The 26,681-nt window shown below is 41.0% G+C and overlaps 1 protein-coding gene across 4 annotated transcripts in view; it reads right to left on the bottom strand.

Moving 5' to 3' along the window:
* ARHGAP32 (Rho GTPase activating protein 32) overlaps positions 1–26,681 on the bottom strand; it is a 253,163-nt gene that overhangs the window by 35,318 nt on the left and 191,164 nt on the right. For 3 of the 4 annotated variants that reach the window (XM_089537644.1, XM_089537645.1, XM_089537647.1), the window contains one exon: positions 6,395–6,544. In XM_089537644.1, the coding sequence (XP_089393770.1) occupies positions 6,395–6,544 (150 nt within the window). Of the gene's footprint in view, positions 1–6,394; positions 6,545–21,008; positions 21,345–26,681 lie in introns of those variants that run through there. The other variant, XM_089537646.1, reaches the window with a different exon arrangement.

The raw sequence follows: 26,681 nt of genomic DNA, 5'->3' as shown, positions 1-26,681 counted from the left end.
TGGCGGCTCCAAGTTCAATAAAATTTTGGGCAAGTGCTTATAAAGAAACCTGTTCCCACTGAAATTGAGGGCAGTAACATGTTGTGTTCTCATGCGCTATGCGTTTCAACTGGATTTAAGCATCATCAACCTTTTTTTGGAATTTGGCCTCAAACTGATACCTAAGCACTGGACATAAGAACATAACAGGTTACTACACCTAATTTCAAAAAGAAGAGAGGTAAATGCAATTGTTATCAGCATACATTTTAACAGATATGCTATTTAAGGCAGGGATTTGCCTTCACCTCAATCCTAATCCTGCCTATAAAAACATTTACATGTATTCATTTGTTTTGCATTTATATCCCAGCTTTCTCCCAGAATGGGATCCAAAGCAGTTTGCAAAGATACAAAATAAAAATTACAAAATAAAATAAATTACAAATAAAATAAAATACAAAATAAAAATACAAGATATAAGCAATAATGCAATTAATTAAAACATAGTTTAAAACATATCACTGAAGAAAATACAGCACCAAACTGGTCAGAGCAACCCATCTGTTACTAAAAAACTGTATGTTAAAAATCAAAACTGTATATTAAAAAAGCAAATGTGTATTAAAAGAGCCCTAATCACTGGCAAGATAGGAAAATGTTCCATATCTGTGTCATTATAACTTGCAAAGAGGAGGATGAAACAAGCTTGTAAAATACAAAATGATTCAATGAATTACTGCTGTATCATGACTATCTGGGGCACAGAGGGAGTAGCAGACTGTTTAGTGAAACTAAAAATCTATTCAAACACCAGAACGATTTGTAAATACAGACTGTCTGACTTCTGAAGAAACTTGTATTTAATGTTGCTTAAGCCTACTGAATGTTAATTGCTACTACACACAAATGTATTATAACATCAAAAATCCACAGAACCGCAATACCTTTATAGAACCCATAGCACAAAATACATGATGTATGCTTTCTAAACTACACTGGCTTTTTCGATAAGTAAGGATTTTATAAATAATAGAAGGGAGGAGGTTATTTATTTAGTTCATTTCTATGCCGCCTTTCTCCCTGAAAGGGACTCAAGGCGGCTCACAGATAAAAAATAGTTTAAAACTTTTGTTGTTGTTGTTAACCACCCTCGAGTTGTCCCCAACTCATGATGACCCTGTGGCTGAGACATGTGGCCAAGACCCCTGTCCTCCACTGCTCTGCTTGGGTTCTGCAAATCCAGGCCTATTATCCCCCTGATTCAGTCTGTTCATCTCTTTCTGCTGCTCTACCTTCCCTAACATTATCATCTTTTCTAATGAGTTGAGCCTTTTCATGATGTGGCCAAAGTACATCAACCTTAGTTTTGTCATCTTTCCTTCCAGCAGTTCAGGCTCATTTGTCTTTTTGGCTGACTACGGTTTCATCAGCACTACATTGAAAAACAATTTAAAAATCATCCAGCTAAAACGGTATAAAATGATGATGTTTGAGTCACAGGCCTACATTTTGTTAAGATGTTGTAATTTTTGTTCTCAGTTAAGAGGTTACAGAGGGATGTCCATGTAGGCAGAGGCCATTCCTCCCTTTTGGCCATGTGGGCTCTGGGAGGCAAAGACTTGTAAAGTTCAGGAAATAAAATTTGATAACAATGAAAATAATAATAATATCATCATCAACAACAACAACAACAGCAATGATCATATTTATTTCTTACCCACCTCTCCCCAAGGATTGAGGGGGTAAACAAGGCCAATTGGCAACCAACATAAGTTAAAAACACATCAGTTTAAAAGGACAAAGAAGATGTACACATGTTACAACAATCCATGGCCCAGTACAGACCGCGGAAAAGGGGTGGTCTGCAGCCACCCCTTTCTGCAGAGGATTGGGGCCAAGGCAGCCATACTGGCAGCCCAGAGGCCCCAATCCAGCACTTTTCCAGGCCACGGAGAAGTGGCAAAATGCTGCTTCCCCGTGGCCTGGAAAAGGGGTGTCCTTGGGGCTTCATGCCCCTGGACACCCCGGGAGCCAGAGCCATGGGAGAAAGGGGCCCCTTTCTCCCTGGCGTTGTTCCTGCAGCCATTTGGTGGCTGCAGGAATGAGGCATGAGCCCAGAAGGAGCTCCATTTTGGAGCTCCTTCTCACACCGCAGCCAGGTTTCCGTAAGCGGCCTAGGGCGGGGCAAAGACGTCACGCATGCACCGTGGATGTGGCGCATACATGGTCATAATGGCAGTGCCCGTGTACACAGGGCGCCGCCATTATCACCCCACCGGCACATATTAGGGTTAGGGAGCGTAGCATGTACATGGTGCATGCTCCCTAACCCTAATACCAGTGCTGTCAAGTGCCTAATACACAGTACCATCCCCCCACCCTTGCTTATTAAAAAGTTGCATCAATAGTTTCTTTTAATTAGCAGATAAATTAGCAGAATGAATTAATATTTGAGAAAGCATCGCATCTAATTGCCAAGCTGGAGACAATGCAAATATATAGAAATGCTGCAATGCAAAATTGCCACCACCCAAACTGAAACAGCTGTAAAGTGCTGGCAATTTTCTTCATCTGTGAGTGAATATTTCTCATTTCCTTTAGTAGTCTAGCTGATTATTTCAGTCAGTGCAACCAGTACTAATGACCTGAGCTGCTGCCAGTCCCAGCTCCTAACATAATAGAAAGGTAGATGGATGCCCACCTACAGTTAGGGACTACAATATGCTGACAAAACTGCAGACTGCATCACTATAAAATCAGCCAGCATGACAGGGTGCCAGCAAAGCAAACCAGGAACCTCAACTGGATGATGAACAGCTACTGCTTTAGCAAGCTTAGTTCTTTTCAAACTCTTATTCAGCATATAAAAATGACATTAGAAGAAACTGAGTTTAAGGACCTGAAATAAAGCAATTATTCTAGTTCAAGATAGGTCACTGCAGTCAGGGAGTGCAGCTAATGTCAATCTTAGGGCCCGAACAGACAGGCCAAAATAAAGCTGCTTTGGATCACCTTGGAGGTATGCTGTTTAAATGACACACACATCTTAAAAGGCCAGAAGCTGCGCCAAAGCTATGTGGTGGTCCTTAGGACTGGACTGTGGCTTTGGCATGGCTTCCAGACTCTTCGAATGCATGCATCATTTGAACAGCTTACTACCAAAGTGACCCAAAGTCTCTTTATTTTGGCCTGTCTGTTTGGGCCCATAGTAACCAAACTGAGTTGGTTCATAAAACTGTACCCTAATATTTAGTTAAGTACTAACGTTCTGGTTTTCCCACATAATTTCCATCAAGCACCGGAATCATGGCATAAAAAGAAGGACGAGAGCAAAGGAAAGGAATATAGCAGCACCTTTAAAACTAACTTGTTTTTATTTTTATACCTGCTTTTGTGGATATAAATCCACTTCTTTAGATGCAGTACAGAGTGAAACTGAGGCCTCAGTGATAAAGCATACTTGGTCTCTCCTAACACATTTCTTATTCTACTCAGCGTTGCTAGTGTCCTAAACCAGGGAGTTCCTCAGCCAAGGACAAAGCAACACTAAGGTTCCACTGCTCTATTAATAATAATAATAATAATAATAATAATAACAACAATAATAACAACAACAATAATAAACTTTATTTATACCCCGCCTCTCTGTCCATAATAATCAAGGTGGCTTATAATTAAAAGAGTACATACAAAGCCTCATATCCCATTAGTTCTCACCCTCCCCTAAACCATCAATTAAACAATTAACTATTAAAAACATACATTAAAAAAGAACATTTTACTCTTCCCATGTAATAATGTTTAGACTTAAAATCTCTGAGTCTTTCTGTTGATGCTTTTTGCAGACTTTATAGCCAAGTGGATTAGAGAAGCAGAGCTGGATTTTCTTGCACAGTCACTAAATTTATGGCCCTTTTTACATGCTATCTGTGTAGCATGGCATAGCTTTGAAGATAAATTTTCCAGCTCTCCTCCTTCCCTTTAAGAACCCAATAACCAATTAAAATGAAAGTAATTGGCAAGAGGGTGCAATTGCTACCGCAGTCTTCCCTAAAAGAGCAAAATGTAATCTGAACATTTGTCTTGTTTGTATTAAAACCTGGCTTTCTTTCACTTTTGCACAACTTTTAATTGGCAACTCTTTTTTTTTTTTCACCTGCAAATGGAGGCTTCCAAAACTCTGAAAGTAATAAATTACTTGGGGGATTTTGAATAAAGCAGACTTGTCATGCTGCTTTTCATTTGCTTCTCATATCACTTGAAACCAGTGCCTGCACACACATGCTTTTTTCCTGGAACAGTTTGGGCTTTCTAGAGTTACCTAATTGATGCTTCTCTTATAGCCAAACACCCACATTCACTCCAACCAATCTGACACATATGAACTTCCCCCTTTTCTTAAGCCAAAACCTTAACGAACATCTGAACTGAGTCTGCAGTGTTGCTTTCTGATTTTAATGCCTGCCCTGATGGAGGTTTCCATCCTATCAAGATCTAAAAAGCACATGCTGAAACACAGGCAGGTGCTGAGCCAGAAGAAAGGCATGCAGGCACCATAAATCTCCAGGGCATAAGATCACAAAGCAGTAATGGAACATGGTAATAGTATAAGTATTGACACACTGATGACTAATACTCAGAACTGAGACAAAGGGCATGTCTTGATGGGATGGCGTAAGCACTAAGCAGGCAATTTATATTGCACCGTCTAGCTATAAAAGGAAAAAAGCAATGAATAACAAAAGCATCACTAGGATACGTCAGGAGGCATGTCTTAAAGCAGTAGTACACAATGGTGGTTCACTTGAACCTCTTCCATTAGATCAGGGTTGGACAGTGTCATTCTGTGGTCACATGCAGCTCTTGACCACTCCATACTCCCTGGGCCACTATCTTTTCTGGCCAATGAATGAATGCATGAATAAAAGAAAAGATGGATTGCCTCTCTTATAAGTCTTCAGAAGGCAGCAATTCACTTTTCTAAAGAATGCACCGCCCATGAGCTGTCAGTTCCCCCCTCCATTTTTCAAAACTGTATGTTAACTTCAAGCTATGTTCAGGTTTTTTGGGGGAAGGTCACTGTTGGCACTTTTTGCAGCCCCTAGTGAGTCCTGAGTGCCACAATTGCCTATTATAGGTTAAAGTCAGTTTCACTATGGGCCCAAACAGACAGGACAAAATAAAGCTGCTTCAGGTCACTTTGGAGGTATGCTATTTAAATGACACACACATCTTAAGAGGTCAGAAGCTACACCAAAGCTGTGCTCCAAGTCTTTAGGACTGGTGTGTGACTTTGGTGCAGCTTCCAGCCTCTTAGGATGCATGCATCATTTAAACAGCATACCTCCAAAGTGACCCAAAGCAGCTCTATTTTGGCCTGTCTGTTCAGGCCCTATATCAGCATATGCTCAAACTGATGTTTTGTTAATAAGAGGAATTATGAAAATGCAGACTAAGTGTTAGGGGATTATCAAGCCGCAGGTAAAATGACATTATAGTCAGTTGGACAGTATGGGACCCCAACAGACACTTGGATGTATAAAACGGTTTACTTAGCATGTGCAACATTTATCTTGAAGATGCTGAAAGGCAAGTTGTAGAGTGTACACACCCATTCCCCAACCCTGTACTTGGGAACCAAGGCTTCTTCCACAGAGCAGCAGTTTCAATCAGATAACCTTTTGGTCCTCTTTGAGTCATTAATTCCATCCCTCTATGGCTCCCCTCTCTCTCCTTGTGCAAATGCCAAAGTACAACTAACTCAGAGATTTTAGCCTCTTGGGCTTCATCCTGTAGTTGGAAATTACATCAACAGGGACTTTGACATATGATGCCAAGGTGGAGGATGCTTGTTTTGTAAAGACATTTTCTGGTAGCAAAGACATGAACAAAATGAAAAGCAACATGTCAGAAAGATGACAATTTATCTTTGGCTTCCTTGCAGATGCCGTTCATTCCTGGGGAAACAGTCTGGCCTGATTCTTTCCTAAATAATCTCTGCCAGGACAACCTGTTTATCTGAATCTTCTGTGACTGATGTCAAAATGGAGCACAAGAATAGGTGAATTTACCCAGCAGCGCACAGAATTGTGTTGTTCCAAAAGAACTGGATGCCTGGTGGGACATTTCTGAAGAGCTCAGGTCTTAAGGGAATGGAAATCCTGGACATATGAGATTGATATTAAATGCTGAATAAATGGACTTTGGCTAAATAGAATTTTGCTTCTTTGGCCAGATTTGGGGAGCCAGGGGGCTTAGAGTGAATTCTATCTCTTTATTCTGTTGTAAGAAAACCATCTATGAGTAGAGAGGCACTAGCCTCACATCCCCAATAAGCATGAAGGGTCAAGGTGGAATACCTCATCAATACCAGTTAAGCCTTTGGACAAATCGTAACTTTCTTCATTCTTACCATCATGGCCAGAGTTGAGAAGATGCTCTCCAAGGTCACAGCCAAAAACCCTCTCCTTTAAGATCCCGCGTTGCTTCAGTTTCTGTTTTGTTGGCCGAGACTTCATGAATGTGCGCAGGAAAGTGATAAGCTTGCCGTGTTTTTTTGACACTGTGAATTGAAACACAAAAACAAAAACAAAATCTGATTGACAGAAATTTGTGTAATGTACACTACTGAAGCACAGCTGATTCTAGCCAAAGTCAATCACTAGTATAGCCATACGCATATCTTCTTAGTTCTCGAAAGCCTTCAGCTCTTAGTCCCACTACCATTAAATAGAAAGGATTCGGGGAAAACAAAAACTGTAAAGAAACATATAGTTATGACTATAAATATAGTTGTAAATCTCATGTATTTGCAGTGTGTTAGGTGGGAAGGGAAGGGAAGGTAGAAGTTACAGCTAAAGTGCAGCTTTGTTTTATCCTCATAATTTCCCTATTGGTTTGTAAATTGCAGAGGTAACCTTTTCAATGTCAACCATGCAGGAAAAATGCCAGATGAGATAAGGGAAAAGGTGTTTCTAAGCTAGACAAAAGGGCCTCAGTTGTTTGCATTGTACCGAAACATAAAAAACACAGGGCTGTCTAGCACTAGTCTGCTGCTTTTCACAGTATTGGGGTCTTCAGGTCCCTCTTGGTCTTTCTCCTGTCACTGAGAATTTGTGTCTCACTCTGAGGGCTTTGCTACTTTTGTCTTGTTCGTGAATATTGCAACTGTGTTGATACTATAGTTATAAGGCAGTGATGTCCAAACTCTGGCCCTCCAGGTGTGTTGTACTTCAGCTCCCAGCATCCCAGACATTGGCCAAAGTGGCTGAGGCTTTTGGGAGCTGAAGTCCAAAACACCTGGAGGGCCAGAGTTTGGACATGACTGCTCTAAGAACTAAAAGTGAGCTCTGGAGGACTTAGAAGACATGCAGAAGGCCAATATTTGTGGCTTTTCCACTTTCGTGGGGATCCTGTGTCCATAAGCCTTGCAAAAGTTGAGGGCTGACTTTATAATTATGAGTGTTGCAATTTATTAAGTACATATTATTAGTATTAACTCCATATTATTACATTTATAAGCAAAAGAGGCAAGTATGTACATAATCAACCTTATCTGGAGAATGTCCAACAAGATTCTATGATTCTATAAGTTTTTGTGTAAAAACAGAGCTAAGAAAATGTGCAAATGGCTAAAACAAGGAGAACCACTTAAGAAGGAGAAATGCAGGTCTGCCAAAGAACCCCCATATGCTGTTTCAATTCACCATTAAAATAAACTGGGTTACAATTTTCAATTTTGCCAAGATATTCCAAGCTCGATCACACTACAGACAATACATCCAAGATTTATACATGTAGCAATTACAATCTGATAGGAAGGAAATGACCCTGGGTCAAAAGGGAAATAAAGTTAGCATACATTTGAATTAGCAAGTAGAAGAGAGCTATTCATTTCCAATGTTGGAGGGGCACTCAAAAGGAAACACCATGAAGCAGCATACAAAGACACCCTATTTACTTTGCTGAATAGCTTTTGTTTGTATTCTATTAAAATAAAAGTCACAACATGATGCATATGGGAAAAGGATTTCCTTTGTATCCAACCTTTTCAATATCAGGAAGTTATAAAGGGTCATTAAGCAGCAGTATGGCAGTCGGATTTTCTGTGCATTTGTTTCTACAGCCTAAATGGAAGGGGCAAGTTCATAGCACATTAAAGCTAAAAATGCTCACCTGGCAATCATGCATAACAGTTTTCTTTTTGAGGAAAGGGCCAAGATTTCTGATTTCAAGTGACAAAATATCGAGGGTCTTATCTCTAAACATTGCAATACTGGAAACATATTCAGGGGCAGCCATGTTAGCCATGCACAAAAATACAACAAAATATTTCTCCTGTTCAGAGAAGCGTTCCCAGGCATTGCATAATTGTCACTTGCTATTTGATGTTCCTTTGTTGCCTGTTTTATCGAATCATTTCCTGTATTGCTATGTCCTCCCTCCAGTCCATCTCCCTTGATCCAGGCCTCGGAGGTAGAGAAGAACTGTTGGCCCTCATCCCCTTCCCCTTCTCCTTTTGTGTCGTGTCTTTTTAGATTGTAAGCCTTAGGGCAGGGAACCGTCCAATTAAAAAGATTGTATGTACAGCACTGTGTAAATTTACAGCGCTTTATAAATATAGGTTAATAATAATAATAATAATAATAATAATAACAACAACGTCTGCAGGATTTTAAACATCTTTGCCTGATGAAGAAGCCAATGCAGTGTTGACAACTTGAAGGGTGTATTTTCTGCATTTCGGTTGGCTAATAAAGGCATCACACTTTCGTAGATTTTGGATTTTGTTGCACTATATTCTGCAATATTGGAATATCAATCTGAGGATCCAAAACTGTATTTGATGTGACTAATTCCAAAGAAGTAACAGTTGCAATGAGATCATTATGACAGCCTAGTCTGTGGGCGCTGCGTCTACTGCTGAGGTGAACTCTGATGTGGTTAAACTTTACTCAGAATTTTGGAATGAGATGTTGGCATTCAAAGTGGAGGCAAACCCATTTTCTGCCTTCTATATTTTTTAATTCTCTAAAAAGTAACACGATGATATAGGCTCATTTAGCTGCCACTCCACAACTACAGCAACTCTCAAAGGGACACTGGGGGGGGGGGGAGGGGGGGTAAACTGATAACCCTCATTAAAATGGCAAGGGCCATCCAAGCTCCATTTCACGGTCCTGTCTAAACTGTGTGACAAAACTATGGATGTTTATTTTTGTTTTGCAAAATTTAAAAGACTACATGAAAAGGAAAATATTATTAAAAGATGCTATTCCTCTTTACAGTTTACTTGAGTCCAAGCAAAGTTCAAAGCACAGTCTGCAGCCTTTTCTGTCTAATGCCATTACAGCTGAGATTTATAGCCACGCATCACACTGAGTCCCAAGTACAGGAGACCTTGGCTGAGGTCAAGGTGCTAACCGACAACACTGTCTGCTAGTTGGCTGATGACAAATACTACCTTTAGTAAGGGTGTTTTATGAAACTGAAGAAGAACAAAGGGAAAAGACAGATATTTCAACTGCTCTTTTAGAAAAGTGATGCAAATAAAACCCCCAAACAAACAGAAACACATCTCCTGTTGCATTTCCTACTTACTCTGTTTACATAGCAATATCTGACCTCCCAAACTTGCTGCATGAATGCTCAAGGGGTGACTTTCTGCTAATGGTGCATTGGATTTTAAGCCTCTCCCACCTCGATCTGTTTGACTTCAACAGAAGGATACCAAGGCCTTTGTCAGCAACCATAACAATCACACTAGTATTACAATTTTATGGGGAAAGTCCTTCATTCTCCAAATGGTATTTATTTGGAATCAACTGGGACATATCCTTATGCACTTTGTTTCAGAAAATAAATACAGAGACTTCCTTCTATTTATAAGCACCATATTATGAAACATAGGCCAGGCTTGCCTTTCAATGTACCAGATCTTTTACAGGAAATACAGACACCAGATCCTGTCTGATCTTGGAAGCTAAACAGGGTAAACGCTTGTTAGTATTGGTTGAGAGTCTGTCAATGAATGCCAGGTATTCCTTGCCTAAGAAAACCCTATAAAACAACTCAGCAGGTGACTTGAAGGCATATATATTCAGAGAGAGAGAGAGACACACACACACACACACACTAAAAAAGGATGTGTTACTCAATACTGGTAAATATTCTAAAGTTACACTCCTGCATGCAAGCTATGCCAAGGGACAACAAGACACGGCACACACTTTACTACACCAGTGAAACGTGAGATGTGACTTCATCATGGGAAATATGCCAGTGCCATTTTGCAACAGCATGCTACCCCACTGACTTAACAAAATGGAGGCAGGACATGAACTGAAAAAGGGAAATGTTGGCGGGTTACAGACCGCCGAAATGCGGCAGTCTGCTGCCGCCGCCGGTTGCTGCGTCCGGGAACCACAGCAGCCAAACGGCGCGGTTCCCGGATGCAGCAAAGAAGGAGCACGAAAATCGCGCTCCTTCTTGCTCCCCGGAAGAGACGCCGCAAGGCGCTAGTCGCGCACTCGCGGTGTCACTTCCGGGGCGCAACGTGCAGACGCAGAGTGTCTGTTACATCAAGATGACGGCGGCCATGTGGAACGTCTGCCACCATTTGTTATGGACTCAGTCCATGCTATGATTAGGGGTGTCTGGAAGAGACGCCCCTTTCTAACCCTAGCACGGACTGAGTCTGTCCTAGGGTGCCCGTTTGTAATGGGCCGTAGGCTTATTTCAAATCTTACTCCCCTAAATAATGTGGTACTTTGCACTAACCATAAAGCTGGCGTAAAGGAAAATTCCTCCCATCAAACTCAACAAGAAGGCGTCTTTTACCCACATTGCCACAAGTAGTATAGGATATGGTATAAATTGATAATAATGCTATTATTTCTTAGATTGTATGCCATGGGCAGGTTTACTTTATCTGTCTTATTGTTTGTATGTACAGCGCTGTGTAAATCTACCGTGCTATATAAATAAAGCATAATAATAATAATAATAATAATAATAATAATAAATAGTAAATGACAGCTTACCAAGATTTGTACATAAACCTCCAAAACGAAAGTTAATTCAGAAGAAACACTGAGTGATGCTAGATCACTGTGATCTCATGTTGTGCATACTTAACAATATAGACGGGGGAGCTGTGGTGAAGGGAACCGTAAAGAAAGGTTGGATTTCAATACACAGTCTTCTAGCTAAGCTTGTATTACTTGAATTGGTAGGCAAATGACAGGGGTTGTCACTCCACACTAGTGCCCTACATGACTTTGGAGGATTCCACACACACCCATACTCCACTTTTTTTTAACTTCTTTTCCCATTCTCCTCGGATCATGTTTTCCTTCACCACTGGCTCTGCAAGATATAGCTATCAGGAGCTGCAGTTTAACTGCACAACTCCCACCCTTGTGTTTGAGCTTTTGATCACTGTTATCACTTTCCATCACACCCACTTATTTGAAGACTATCAGGGTGCCCTTCAGCAGTGACCAGAATGCTCTTAGCTGTTCCTATGTAATGCTGCCAACTAATGTGTTCCAGTCAGTCTTCTGTGCCTTTGCAAATTTGGTGACAGACAGTTGTGCAACTACTAGTATCAAAATGACAGCCATGCAGGATGCTACATTTACATATTGTCTATCTATTGAGCATTTGACTATGACTCTGGAGACTAGGGCCTCAATCCCTGTTTGGCCACAGAAACTCACTGAATGGCCTTGGGCAAGTCACATTTCCTCAGCCTCAGAGGAAGGCAAAAGCCCCCCGGACAAATCTTGCCAAGAAAACCCTGTGATAGGGTCATCTTGAGATTGCCCAATGGACTGAATTATGTCTAGGAGGCTGTGTATGAATTTGGGGAATAGAGCATTCCCTTGCCAGTGTGAGTGTCTGGATTACATGAAGACCTTCACTACTCTGCAAGTTCTTCACATCAGTTCTGCATCATCATAGAATCATAGAATCAAAGAGTTGGAAGAGACCCCAAGGGCCATCCAGTCCAACCCCATTCTGCCATGCAGGAACTCTCAGTCAAAGTATCCCCAAAAGATGGCCATCCAGCCTCTCCTTAAAGACCTCAAAGGAAGGAGACTCCACAGTTCTCCATTGAGGGAGTTTGCTCCACTGTCAAACAGCCCTTACTGTCAGAATCTCTTTTCCTGTAACTTGCATCCATTGTTCAGGGTCCTGTTCTCTGGAGCAGCAGAAGACAAGCTTGCTCCCTTCTCAATATGACATCCCTTCAAAAATTTAACCAGGGCTATCATATCACCTCTTAACCTTCTCTTCTCCAGGCTAAACATCCCCACCTCCCTAAGGTGTTCCTCATAGGACATGGTTTCCAGGCCCTTCACCATTTTAGTTGTCCTCCTTTGAACACGCTCCAGTTTCTCAATGTCCTTTTTGAACTGTGATGCCCACAACTGGACGTAGTATTCCAGGTGGGGTCTGACCAAAGCAGAATAGAGTGGCACTATTACTGCCCTTGATCTAGGCACTATACTTCTATTGATGAAGCCTAAAATTGCATTGGCCTTTTTAGCTGCCGCATCACACTGTTGACTCATGTTCATCTTGTCGTCTACTTGGACTCCTAGATCCCTTTTGCATGTACAGCGCACCCGCATCATACGCGGGCGCGCCTTACGCGGCTTGAGCATACGCGCTCAAGCCGCGGGGCGCACGCGGGGCGGAAGGGTCAGCGCGTCCCATTCAATTGAATGGGCACGCGCGCCCGTTGCGCCCTGCGTGCCGCTGCGCATGAGCCCCATTGTTTACAATGGGGCTTGAGCATAGGCGGAATTCGCCTTACGCGGAGGGATCCGGAATGGATCCCCGCGTAAGGCGAGGACCCACTGTAATCTCATTCAGCCAGGTGTCCCCCATCCTATATCTATGCATTTCGTTTTTCCACCCTAAGTGCAGTACCTTACATTTCTCTGTATTGAATTTCATTTTGTTAGCTTTGGCCCAGCTTTCTAGTCATCATCCAAATGAACTTGATGCCATTTCTGGATGCTGTGTGTTGTCATTGTTGTTTGTGCCATTTGGCAAACTGTTCTCTGGCTACTCTGGGCTGGAAGGGTGGAGGATGAGGTAGCCATTGCATAAAAGTAGGGACAGCATGTCCATCTCAGTGTACTGGAATATAGGCTTGCTCTGCTGGGTGTAAAGTGTCTGTGAAAATAATATTCATATAACTTCCTCTTGAGGGGAGGGAGGGGAAAGAGACAGCAACTAAAAGCTGCTTACACCACATGGGGACAAGCATGGCTTTTCAATCCACTTAGAAGATCTAGTGGCAATTTCACAAGAGTTCATGGATGAATTAAAACCACTCACATCATATAGTTGTCCTATTAGAGGCACATCTGAAACGTGCCCTTTCCTGGTTTAGGACTCCTGATGGCAGTAGGATTGCTAATACAGGATTAGCAGCCTAGCAAAGAAAATCTTTCCACATACAGAATGACCCACATTTCAGGCTCATGGCCAGCATACTGGTTGCAGATTTTGCTGCTGGTTTTATTCCTGGAATGTGGAAAATGTTGAGGCAGGGTCAAAAACTAGACCATGAACAGTTGCATGGATTTAAGCAGATAACTATAGCCTGCTTACCAGCAAAATCAAAAGGAAAATGGAAAGAGGATGCAAAAGGTTACTGTTTTCCCCATATCTTTTGTCTGAATAAATAAATAAATGGCCTGACACTGATATTTAAGGAATGCAATGGCACCAGGTCACCAAAATACAAAGAAATCTATTTAATGAACAGACTGTGAGGCCATTACAGTTCTGTATCAATGAATTCTAAATTTTACTGCAATGAGCAATGAGGTAAACTTGCTTACAGATTTTAAACTTTTCCCCCCTACTAACTGAGCTGTCATTGAAGGAGCAAATATCTCAATTTTGTGATTATGAAATATTCTACCAATTTAAGTTGGCTTTGGAATTAGAACCTTAAGCTTACATTCAACAGTTGAATCCAAACAAATCAATGTACCTTACCTGAGCATTGATTTGCCAAGTTCCCACTTTACTGAAGCATCTCAGTACAAAATACAGTGGACCATTGCCTTATGTGGGGGATTCATTCTGGACCCCCCCCCCTTCGCATAAGGTGAATAATGCGTATGCTGAAGCCCCACTTAATTAAATGGGGCTCGGGCGTGGCAATGCACACGCATGGGCATGCATGCCATTCATTCTATTGCAGCATGACTTCAGTGTAAGCTGAAAGCCGTGTATAGTCCATATGGCGCTGGTGCACGGTAGTTGTTATAAATATTTGTTATAAATATTAATATACACATTAATTTAAAATGTCTATTAAAACAATTTAGACCACCACATTAATAAAAGCATTTTTAAGTTTTAGGTGTCTATTATCTCTATTTAAACCTCATGAATGACTACTAGCTGGCTGGCCTAAGGACACCAGGGAGGATGGTGGTCTAATCTTCCTGGAAAGGGCTTTTCATAGCCTAAGAACAGTCACTGAGAAGACTATCTGTGTCTGCATGAAGAATAGTTCTGAAGGTAGTGAAAGTGGACCATCCGCTGTAGATCTAAAAAGACAGCTAGACTCATATGGGGAGATACGGTCCTTCAGATATCCTGGACCTTAGCCATGTTGGGCTTTTATAGGTTACAACCTATGTTTTTAATCGAACCATGACCTGGAGACAATGTCCCCTGTAACCATCCTTGGCCAACAGTCTGGGTACACATTCTGAAATGGGGAACTCTTCAAAGGCAGCCCTACACAGAAAGCATTACAATAATCCAAACACGAGGCAACTAAGACAGGTGTCACCATGGTCAGATCAGATATCTCCAGGAATGGGCCCACATGGCACACTAGCTTTAACTCTGCAAAAACACTCCTAACCACTGCTGAAACTTCATCTTCCAAACTCAGGACTGCCTTTGGAAGTTCACACAGATTGCAAACCTGCCTCTTCATGTAGAAGTGTAATCTATCCAGCATGGGTTGAATCTCTATTCCCAGATCTACCTTTTGACCACTAACACCTCTCTCTTGCTCTTTACTTGCTTCCTATGGTTTAGTTGGAAAGGAAAAATAGAGCTGGGTGCCATCAGCATATTGGTGGTATGAAACCCCAAACATTTGAACAATGTCTCTCAGCAGTTTCATTTAAATGCTGTATAGTATGGGGGACAAGACAGAACCCTGAAAGATCTCAACAGACTAATTAAACAGGAATTCTCCAGCACCATCCGCTGTGATCCCAATTGTCTGGGAAGAACGAAACCCTTTGTGAAACATTCCCATCCTAGAGAAGCAGACCAGAAAGACACTAGTCACTGGTAGTGAAAGCCACTGCGAGGTGCAGCAGAACAAACAGGAACATGCCCCTTATCCAATTTCCTATACTGGTCATCCACCAAGGCCATCAAATCTGTGTGTCCCATAACCGCTGGTCCAATGAGTCCACTCTAGCTGTGACTAGTAATTTGATATAGGCCTTTCTGCTAATACAGGTAGCAAGAGCTTCTCAGGAAGTTGAATGCATTGCCCAGTATAGCGAATTAGCTCATTATAATGTATCTTATCTCACCGTTTCACGCAAATTGTTCTTAAGTCAGATCATTTACATTATATGTGTCATGCTCTTTCAGACATCAGCTGTTTATATACCAATCATGACTGAAGCTGCACATGTCTGTTAGTGAAGAGGTTACGGTCTGACATGGAAACAAGATTATCCAGGTATTGTAAGTGGTTTTTAATCTTGTTCTTTAGGCAAACACTGAACATGGAGCTTCACACTGACAGGCTTGTGTAAGTTCAGTCCACTGTGGTATGTATGTGCTGACACATTTAGATGTAAATATATAAATATGCTAGCACAGATTAAGGCAGCCAAAGGAAACCTTGTTGTGAAATATACTCCCATGGAAGCAGCCATTTTGTATTTCTGCATGTGATACTGTAGAATTCTCCATGGAGGGAACATGTCTTGGTATCCCAGGAGCATTCATGTGTTGTTGTTTTTAGCACAAGTATGTGAATAATTTCATTCACGCATTCCGGGTTTGTTGTTCACACTATGGAACCACATCTATGCACATCTCTGTGAGTTTGGTTGTTCACATGTGTCATGTATTAGAAGCACTTTCAAGGGATGCAGAGTTTTATCCCAGTTTATCCTGGGCCTATTTGCATCGGTTATTCATGCAGTGAGGAGAATCCTAATCTTTTGGAAAAACTCAGGAAAACTCCCCCAAACATCGATTATCCTGGGTTAAGTGGGTTTTTTGTCAGGCCTCCAAAAAACTTAATCAGATGCATTCAAAATTAAGCGAACAACAAAAATTCAGTCCAGATTCTACCTGCATTTTATTTTCACCATCTGAATAACCTCTCAGAGATACAACCAATATGTTATGTCCAGATTAACAGAACTATTTAAGAAGGCCTTTAGATTAGAGATGCACAGAGTAAGAAAATAAGGCTATTTTTGTCACCCTTGACATGTCCTGGCTCCTTAGATGTTTTGGTCCTATATGTCCTTTCTCTAGAGAAAAATAGTTTGAAGGACATATCTGCACTGCTTAACATCACAGAATAATAGTTTTACAAAAACAGAAGTGTATGCCTGCCCATTTCCATAGGGAAAAGAGGTTGGTTTGGGATTTCTTGGCAGTCCACACAGCACTGAGAAGGCCCTGGGATAGGAAACCCATCACAGTTGCTCACATTAGTTTAGATAACAGTATGAAACTGCCACAGCATAAATCAAGATAACAAAACTTGGATATAACAGAATTGAAAAGAAGAATAGATCATGAGAGCTTCATATTCCTCCAATCCCATACACACACACACACACACAAAAGATGAAGCTACTGACATGAGAACAAGATTCTAAATCAGCTTGTCCCAACCTGGTTCTCTCAGCTTATGGCAGAGTATAATATTCAAAATACTCCAGAAAGCATGGGTGAAGACCGCTTTAAATATTTCAGGAAAATAAAAATGGTGTACAGTTTCAAAGACAGAAAACAGCCACGCAGGACATGGCTCTAAAATAGATGGATTTTAGGAAGCAAAAGATCCAGCATGGAATACCCAAGTGTTCTATAGGGAAGATAATTTTTAGGAGACAAAAACTAAAGCAAATAACTTAGATTTTTAAAAGAATCATTAGAGTTCTATGTCTGTACCATTAGTACCTGGAGTGCAGAAATCAAGTCCTAGTCTCCTATCATGGAAAAATGTTTTCTGCTAGATACTATAATTAAGCTCACTTAAACCCTCTGGTGGCATTTCATAACTTGATGATCTAATGTTCTACCTGTAAATGTGGATCAGATCTCTGGTATCCAATTAAATGGAACTAAATGCATCATCCCTCAGTAAAGCATTGCTGTTCTGCTATCAATGTTCACTCTGGGAATGCATTATCATTTGCTGAAACATTCCTCCGAAACTGCACCACTAATGTCGGAGCTGTTCAGAAAATCTAATTGGAGCCTTGGTTGAGAAATGAAATCATTTTCCTTACAAATGAGCATCATGATAAAAGAGAAGTTAAATCAATATATAGACTGATGGGGAAAGCATGTTAAGCAGTAATACCACCACCACCCTCCAAAAAATATCATTAAAAAGGGACTGCTACTCCAGCGTCTACCTTAATGTTTGAAAAACCTCTCCTGAGGTTGGTTCTACAAAGCCCTGAAAACAGAGAAGAGGTCTTCACTGTTTTCACTAAGCTTATCTCACTAAATATTATTTCATTAATTATAATATCCCTAGTTGACTTAATGAACCAAATTCCAATCAAGCACATAATCTTTAAGATTATTATAAACCTAAATTAAAATCCAACTGAGAATTAGTTGAACTTTTTAATTAATCACTTAAGACAAGACAATATCTTTATATTTCTATCCTACCTTTCCTCCAACTTTCTCAAAGCATGTTAAGTGGTAATATCCCCCTTGCAAAAAAAATATCATTCTCAACTTCCTCAAGGTGACATACACGGTTGCTTTCCTATCCATTTTGTCTTCATGATCAAGTTGTGGGGGACTATAACTAAAGATAAAGTGACTGGGTGAAGATCACCCAATGGACTTCATGGCTGATTGGAAATTTGAATATGTGTCTCTCATTTTCTAGGCTAACACTTTAGCCAGTATGCCATCCTAGGTCAGTGTTTAAAATACAACCATTTAATTGTAGGTCCAGAATAGGAAATGGGAAAAAAAGTAAATAAAGTGTGTGTGTGAGAGAGAGTAGGCTTTACAAAGAGCCCTCTCAAAACACACTATTCTATACAGGGTTGTAAGCAATAGCAACAGCGAGTACATTTCTACACAACTTATCAATGAACCTAAGCACTCCCAGCAAGCTGAGTTTAGCGACCTACAGAAGGATGCAAGGCTGAGTCAACCCTGAAGCCCTGTAGGACCCAACTCACAATCTTGTGGCTGCGAGAGGCTGCAACACCAGCATTTAACCACTGCACCACCAGTGGTTAACTTAAGGGAAGCCTGATAGAATTATAGAATAATAAGAGTTGGAAGAGACCTCAAGGGCCATCCAGTCCAACCCCATTCTGCCATGCAGGAACCCTCCATTAAAGCATCCCCAACAGATGGCAATCCAGCCTCTGTTTAAAGACCTCCAAGGAGGGAGACTCCACTACACTCCGAGGGAATATGTTCTTCTGTCGAACAGCCCTTACTGTCAGGAAGTTCCTCCGAATGTCAAGGTGGAATCTCTTTTCCTGGAGCTTGCTTCCATTGCTCCGGGTCCTAGTCTCTGGAGCAGCAGAAAACAAGCTTGCTCCCTCCTCAATATGACCACAAGTTCAAATATCAATAGCAAGTATATTTCTATAACGCTTACTGATGTACTAAGCAGTTTACAAAGAGTAAGCTAATTGTGGTTTTGGAAGCACCAGTTGACTTTATACTGAGATTAATTATCCAGACTCATTTTTTTTTTCAAAACCACAGTTGTCATTAACTGATAGTCATTTGTTTGGATTCATTTTCTAAATTCTCATGTTCATCATTTTCAAATGGTCATATAAACTGACCTATAAATGATGCACTCAGTTATGGGCACATTGGCCAGCTAAAAGAAGATTCCAATGAAGTTGGTTTAAACAGTGATAGTTCCCAGGTTACTACTATGTGCACAATAGTATGAGGGGCTAAAATGAGGGTTTCCATTATGGTTTCCACATCATGGGTGGGGCCAAAATGGAGGTGCCAAACCTGCACAGAATATTGTCATAAACCCCAGAACAACTGGACCAATCTCTGTTCAATTTTATAGAAGGCCACAAACAGAGAGCAAAAGGGATTAAGGTCATATGTTTTAAAAGACGATGGCTGCAATCCTTTTAGAGACATATGCATGCATGCCTTCATTTGGATGGTACACAATAAGCTACTTACTATTTCCCTTGTGCACTGCTCAAAACCTCTCCCCATGGTAACTGTCAAGTACCAGGGGGTGCCAATATTGGTGGAAAGGTGACTCAGGTGACCAAGAAGTGGTCCATCTTGCTGCAATGGCAGTTAGGGGAAGAGGAGCAAAATGGGGGGCTATACAGACCACCCCATTCGCTCCTTTACTGATCTGATCAGGGATGTGACAATCTCACGTTGTGGCCCCAATCCAGCCTCCGATCAATGACTATGGTCAATGTCTGGCAGATGTTGACCACAAAGTTGCACTGGATGATCTAGAGATTCTTAGAGAGGTGTTCTCTCAGGTAAAAAAACATAGTGTTTTTGTTATTTGCAGTTCTTCCACATTCACAGGGGTCCTGTGCCCCTAACCAGAGGGACAAGTGTACATTGTTACCTATGTATGCATTGGCAATTAGGGAAACCTAGAGAAATACAGTCACCCCTCCTGACTCACACATCTCGGATCTGCACCCTCAATTACCCGCGGAGGGGTGACCTCCACCATTTTTTCAATGGTGCATGTCCCCAAGCCGCGCACATATGTGTGAGCCTCCGTTTGTGCGGGAGTGGCGGGTCCGGAATGGAAATGAAGGGCCAACTGTACTTCAGTTCAATAAAAACTTCTCTCTCTCCAGTCTTCACTTCTGTGAAAAAATGTTTTTCATCTGAAATGCATCCACACTGTCAAACACTCTCCTGTGCTCAGGCCGTTCTTGGTATAAGCTGCAGACTCAAATGGACCAAGAAACCCCTGATACAACATCTCTGAATTCCCCAAAAATGACACAGTAAAAAATCAAGGAAAGCGTGGGAGAATGAAGGGGTGGTTTCCTGTGTGTGTCTGTGTTTACCCTAAGCTTTTTAGCACATGCATGTGAAGCATGTTTAAGCATCTACCTCTTCTCTAGTGGTTTGCTATGAGCTAACGTCTACTTCAGTAAACTCCACTCTGGAGTTAACAAATAACCCAGACCGAAGGCCAGACATTTCTGGAAGAAGCAAACAAACAATTAAAGCCTCTATAATTAATGCAGATCAGGAGAAAGAGTACTTCTTAAAACGGTTTTACTAGTTTAAGAAGGGAAGCTCAGAGGCAGGCAAATGACTGCAGGGCACACATCCAACAACCCCAACCGCTCTTAAAACAAGAAAACTAGTTTGTCTAGATGTAACAGTTGCGGTCCCACACAACAAAGCATTATTCACTATTCTTGAGTAACAGGTTTTGCGTTTTTTCCACTTAGCAGCAAGAGCAAAACTGATTGGGATCGGCAGGGTGAAATATGTTGCTGCCCATAAAACCAGCCACTTCATTCTTTCTGCTGCTCAGCTGACCCCACTGTGTTGGCGTAATATATTTGCCTCCCTGGGACAAATCAGAAACAACCACTCCCATGTGCTCCGTAACCCTATATGATGGGAGAGGGATATTTTCAACCTGTGTCTATATCAGGCAAATATTTCAAACACTGCACTACCCAGTGTAGCTTTTATCAGTGAACCAACAGAAGGTAAAGATATTTCCTGAAAGCAGCTACAAGATCCTGTCTTACCTTTGCCGTTCTCTATTTCTTTGTGGTCCAATTTCTTTCTGAAAGCAGCTTTACTACTTGGGGAGACCAGATCACTGCTGTTCCAAGGGAGCAATGGAGTTCTCCAACCAGCTCAGCTCAGCATTCCAGCCACAGATGATTACAAACCAGCCGGGCTGAAAGGTCAGTAGCAGAAAGGAATTTCTTTCCTGCAAATATCCACACCAAGCAATATTCCCCCTTCCACTCAGCTGTCTTCCTCTGCTTTAAAATCCACTCTGGCTGCCTCTCAGGGTTAGTTGTGCATTTCGAGGTGAGCTCAGTGCCTTCCAGTGACACACACACACACTGCTTGTCTGCTCTGTTGTACAATCAGAGAAGGCTCCTCCCAAAGATCTCACCCCGTGAAACAAGCTATGCTGGTCTATGCTCCTCCCTGTAGAGCCACTCCTCCGTTCAGGTGACTCCCCGACCTTCAGAAGCTCAGGATCTTTAGCACTTTTGCATATCTTTCTCCCTAGCCTTCTCTCTTCCCTGGAAAGCACTGTGTGGCGTGACCAAGGAACTGGACAACAAGCCTAGTCCATCCGCAAACTGACTGAATCAGCAGGGAGAGGGAGGGAACAAAAGGGGAAGGCAATTAAAAAGGATGATTCACTACATATGGCAGTTCGGATTCAAGGAGATCACTAGAGAATTGCATTGAAATCATTGCTGTTCACACAAGCCTTGTGTGGGAGGAAGTCTCACAGAATACAATGGGATGCTTTTCTGCTTTCAAATGCAAGTGCCTCGGGATTCTGGACCTCTCCTGCTTCTGAGCATATGACAGTGAAGTATGTATAAAGGAACTGAAGTGCTTATAATAAAGAGCTAGCAAAGGATCAAATAATGCCAGAAATTTTTATGGCTTGATGACACTTTGGGGGGAAATGATTGCGCTAAATAGATTTAAGGAAGGTTAACTAAGCTTTGAGGTACGTGTTAAATAGGTCTGGCAAATATAACTAGATCAACTGAAAATTGATTTAAACAACACTAACAGAGCCTTATATATAAAGTTTCCTGGAGACCGATTAAATAGTACTTCAGCTGTTTGGATAGGCTTATTGAAACCTGCAATGCTGCTTGGCAGCTAACTCCAGCTAAAATCTAACCTCCCACCCCCAGCTTGACAACTGCAATTGCTCTTGTGTGCCAAGATCTGCAGATGGTTAAAAGAAGGGAACTGATGCTATTAAAGTGCAATATCAACCCCTTTCTGTTAAATTTGGAAATAATATATCCACCATTATTTAGAATGATTTGACTTCATGTAATAAGAATGACCTACTTTGCTCAAACTATCTAATGGTATCAACCTGTTTTTATGACCATCCGCATAACTCTGCAACAGCTATCAGCAACAGTGTCTTTGCTTCTGCTTCTGCAGGCATTTCTTAGGGCTATGCTGGCAGGCTTTTCAAAGCCTGCAGCATGGCAATATATGCAACTACAAAATCACACTTTTTGATGGCATCCAAAACTTCTAGATAGGTAAACGTCCCACTATACTGCTGCGTCCCAGAAAAATAAAGTTTTAACTTCTTTGTTTCTATCTGCTACATTTTGAAAGCATTCAGAAATAAATGACAATGAGCTTAGCCTGCCAAATGTTAACTGTTTTGGAAACTGGAGAGTAATCAAGTAACCAATTATCATTAAAAATTAAAAAAAAATCCTGCTATCATCATTATATAAAACTACATATGCTTTGGTCATCCGTGTACAAAATGACACCAAATTTACCAAAAATAAATACAGAGCCCTAGCTAGAAAGTGAAATGAGAATAGGTGGCTCCGTTAAATAAACACTAAGTGAAGTGCAATATTTGTAAAGACATTATTAAATAACCCACAGCAGTTTTAGTTTATTAAAAACAATTTCATTAAACCATAAAAATGCAAGTATGCACAATTGTAGTAAACAACAAACATAATTCAGAAGTGCAGGAATGATGATGGAAACTTCTTTGAGGTAAATTGGAGTTTTCGGGGAAATGATTGTTTTGGATTCTTAGCTCGCAAACCGGAAGAGAGAGTAGTCCAAAAAAGTGTCTTTAATAAGCAGCGATGTTCTCCATTTTCCAAACTGCTGACATCTTCCAGAATGGTGATGTTTTGATGGCTAAACTGCAGGATTTTGCAGTGGGCAGGGATGAGCCAATCTGCACACACTCTTGCCATTTTTAAACGGTCATAGCAAAGAAGCACACCGGAAAATGAAACATGATGCTAATATAATATGTGCATAAACATGGGAGTTTGGCTATTAGTCAATCTTTATCCATTGCCAAACAAGGGAGAGCAATCTTCTCAGTAAAGGTTTAAAGAAAACTGGAGAAGTCAGAAGAGGTCCCTTAATGAACTGCTGCAGCTGCAACAGAGAGAAAGGAAGTGAGGAAAAGACTGGGAATTCTGCCTAGACATGAGCAGAAGAAGAGGGCAGGGTTCCCACCAAAACATGCTGCTCAGCTTGAGAAGGTTTTGAACAGCTGCACACAGGCAGCAAACAAACTATATGTGTGACTCCTAAGAACACATAGAGGAGCCTATGTTAACTTCTCCCGTGAATTTTTGATCTGTGGAAGAGATTCCCTAAAAAGATCAGTTTGTAGATGTTGCTTTTATATCCTTAAGTCAAACCAAGATATAGAACATTCATAGTACGATTATTATTCTCACCAACCTTTAGTGTATGCACACAATATGCTTGTGAGATAGATTAGGCTAAGAGATAGGCCTGGTTCATCTGGCTAAACAGGGATCTGAATCAAAGCCTCCCCCATTCCTGTAAGGGATATATTCATATGGCACAACTAATCACTCTTGCTTCAGCAAAACAGAGTCTTGCTCCATGGTAGGCAATGAGCAGCTACCCTTCTCCGACTTATAACTACTCCAAATGGGGATACGCAGAGGGCAGAGATGCCAAGACTAAACTCTAGATCACAAGTGGGTAACTGTGGAAGGCTAGGGGACTGCATTAACATCACCAGGAGACCTTGATGAACCACATTTACTGAACCCACTCCCACCCCACCAAAAAAGCCCCAAACACCCTTTAGGGAGCATTCTCACCATATTCTGGGGCCTTCCTGAGTATAAATTTCAGAAAAGGCCTCTCCTGGGTATAAATTGGCCATGATGTCACCAGGACTTGCCAGGAGAATGTAGGGCGCGTGACGGAGGCCCTTTAACATCTTCGCCCCTCTCCAGCCCCAGGCCAACTCAGCATGGGCAGTGGCCCATAAAGCCTTGGGCGATAGTAAGAATATTATTTTGTTGCTAATTTTTAGTCTCCCCCCTTTTTAGGGTGTTAGATTGTAATCTTTTAATTGTGACTTCTTAACTGTAATCTTCCAATTTGCTGTGCTGTATTTGTTTTATTATTTTATTGTTTATTGGCATTTGCTTCATTGTTTTTTGAATAAGGGGTTGGAAATGGGGATTTCCTTTTGATAATTATCGATTCGAATGTAATCTTTTGTGTTATCCTTTGTTATTATTGAATTATTATGAAATATTATTATTATTATTATGATTTACTATGTATTGCTATGTTATATTTTTTATTATTTTCATGTTTATTGTTACTGTTTGTATTATCCCACTGTTGTAAGCCGCCCAGATTCCCAGTGATTGGGCGGGATATAAATAAATCCTATTATTGTTGTTGTTGTTGTTAAAAACATGGTGGAAATGCTCCCACACCCACCAGAGGCCACCTTGGTGCAAAAAATGGTTTTTGAAAAATGTTAAAAAAAAAACACCAAACCACACCAAAACAAAAGAAACCCTGAGGGGTCCAGAGGGTTTCTAAATGTGGTGGAAATGCCCTCCATGTAATCTAGAGGTCATTTGGGGGCATTTTGCAAAACAATTGACTCATAGTGGTCCCTGGAAGCCACTTGTGGGTTCATGGCCATACTGTGCCCACATGACCCTAGATTCTTTCATGATTTGATGGACAAGAACGCACCAAAGCATGGGAGCAACTAACTTATGTGCACCAGCTCAAAGCAAGTAACAGCTCTTGGACAGGTGGTGGAGTCTCCTTCCTTGGAGGTCTTTAAACAGAGGCTGGATGGTCATCTGTCAGGGATGCTTTGATTGAGAATTCCTGCATGGCAGAATAGGGTTGGACTGGATGGTCATTGCAGTCCCTTCCAACTCTATGATTCTAGGTCACAAAACACAGGGGGCATTACACTGCACATAATACATGAATATTACCATGTCACAGGGGCAGGCATCTTCTATGATACTCACTACAATTAGGAGCTGTCTTAAAGGCACATAACAATACCATAAGTGTATGTATAACATAAGAGATTCAAATGTTCAGGCTAAAATGGGCTAAAAATCCAAATAACTAGCGTAATCATAGCCAGTGGATATACAGTTATCTGACAAAGAGGAGTGTGTCATATGCTTCCATTATCATTAGCCATCTGTGTTCTCTTTGTACATGTTCCAGTTGTCATCTTAACAAATTTGGACAGAGTACGAATCGTCTTCTCTAGAGCCAAAGTAGTAACAATATTAAATGTTTCACACACTGCCAATATTTATACTGCCAGTGAGGATTCTAGATATCCACATTAGAGGAGATAAGAGTGTAGACAGTGTCAAACAACAAAATCTAAATCTATACACACAAAACATGAGCCTTAAGAGTGACCATGATACTGCTGCTCACAGAATATTTGGCCATAAAGAAGTCTTGGTGTCAAAATAAAACATTAAATCAGTGGGATGATGTGGGTTGTATGGTTTAAGATTTGCCTTTTGTAACTGAGCTAAAGTATGAAATAATATCTCTTTTTGTATAAAACTGATAAAGTTTTTCTACTGACAAATGAAATGGTAGTTATGGGCACTAGACTATTAGGAAGAAAAGGAGGAAACAAGATGCATATCAAATATTAGGTTAAAATCCATCCTTTTTAGAATATCAGTTTAAAGTTACAAAATAAGCTGGGAGGGACGAAGGAAGACCTGAAACTGAACTTTCAGTTCTTTCCAATCATTCTCAGCTCTTTGAGGCAAGGGGAGATCTTTCAGTGTTTGAATTAGTTCCACAAATGGTCAACATGTTTCCCAGCTGCCAACATCAAATCCTGTCAAATTATATTAACTGTGGTGCATACCCAGTTTATACTCACTTGGCATTCATATAATGAACATGACAGCAACAAATGAGGTTGAAGGAATTACTGTACAGCTTGTAAACAGAAAATTAACTGATCAGAAACATAAAACTGTGTGTGTGTGTTTGTGTATGTATGCTTTGGGATGGGAGAAGAATAGTCAAGACCATTTATTATTTTATCCTATTTTATTTGTATGTTGCCTTTCTCCCAGAAGGGATCTAAAGTGGGTGAAATTCTAAAATTAAAATTGGGCACATTTAAGTATGGGGCCACGCTCAATCTAGACATTAATTGTAGATGTGATGTAACCGAAATGCAGTTTTTCTCCAACTAAAATACAGCCTTTGAATGAAGACACCATATTTGACTCTCCTTTGCAAGGGAATCAAAGCTTTTGACACCTTTGCAGGACTTCAGAATGCTTTTGGATACAGACTGAATCACCTTGGCTGCATCCACACTGCAGATGTAATCTGTTTTGACACCACTTCAGCTGTCA

This window comes from Sceloporus occidentalis, unplaced genomic scaffold, assembly GCF_023333645.1.
Source record: "Sceloporus occidentalis isolate IW3139 unplaced genomic scaffold, rSceOcc1.0.p SCAF_9, whole genome shotgun sequence".
NCBI lineage: Eukaryota > Metazoa > Chordata > Lepidosauria > Squamata > Phrynosomatidae > Sceloporus > Sceloporus occidentalis.
This window is presented reverse-complemented; position numbering and strand designations above follow the sequence as displayed.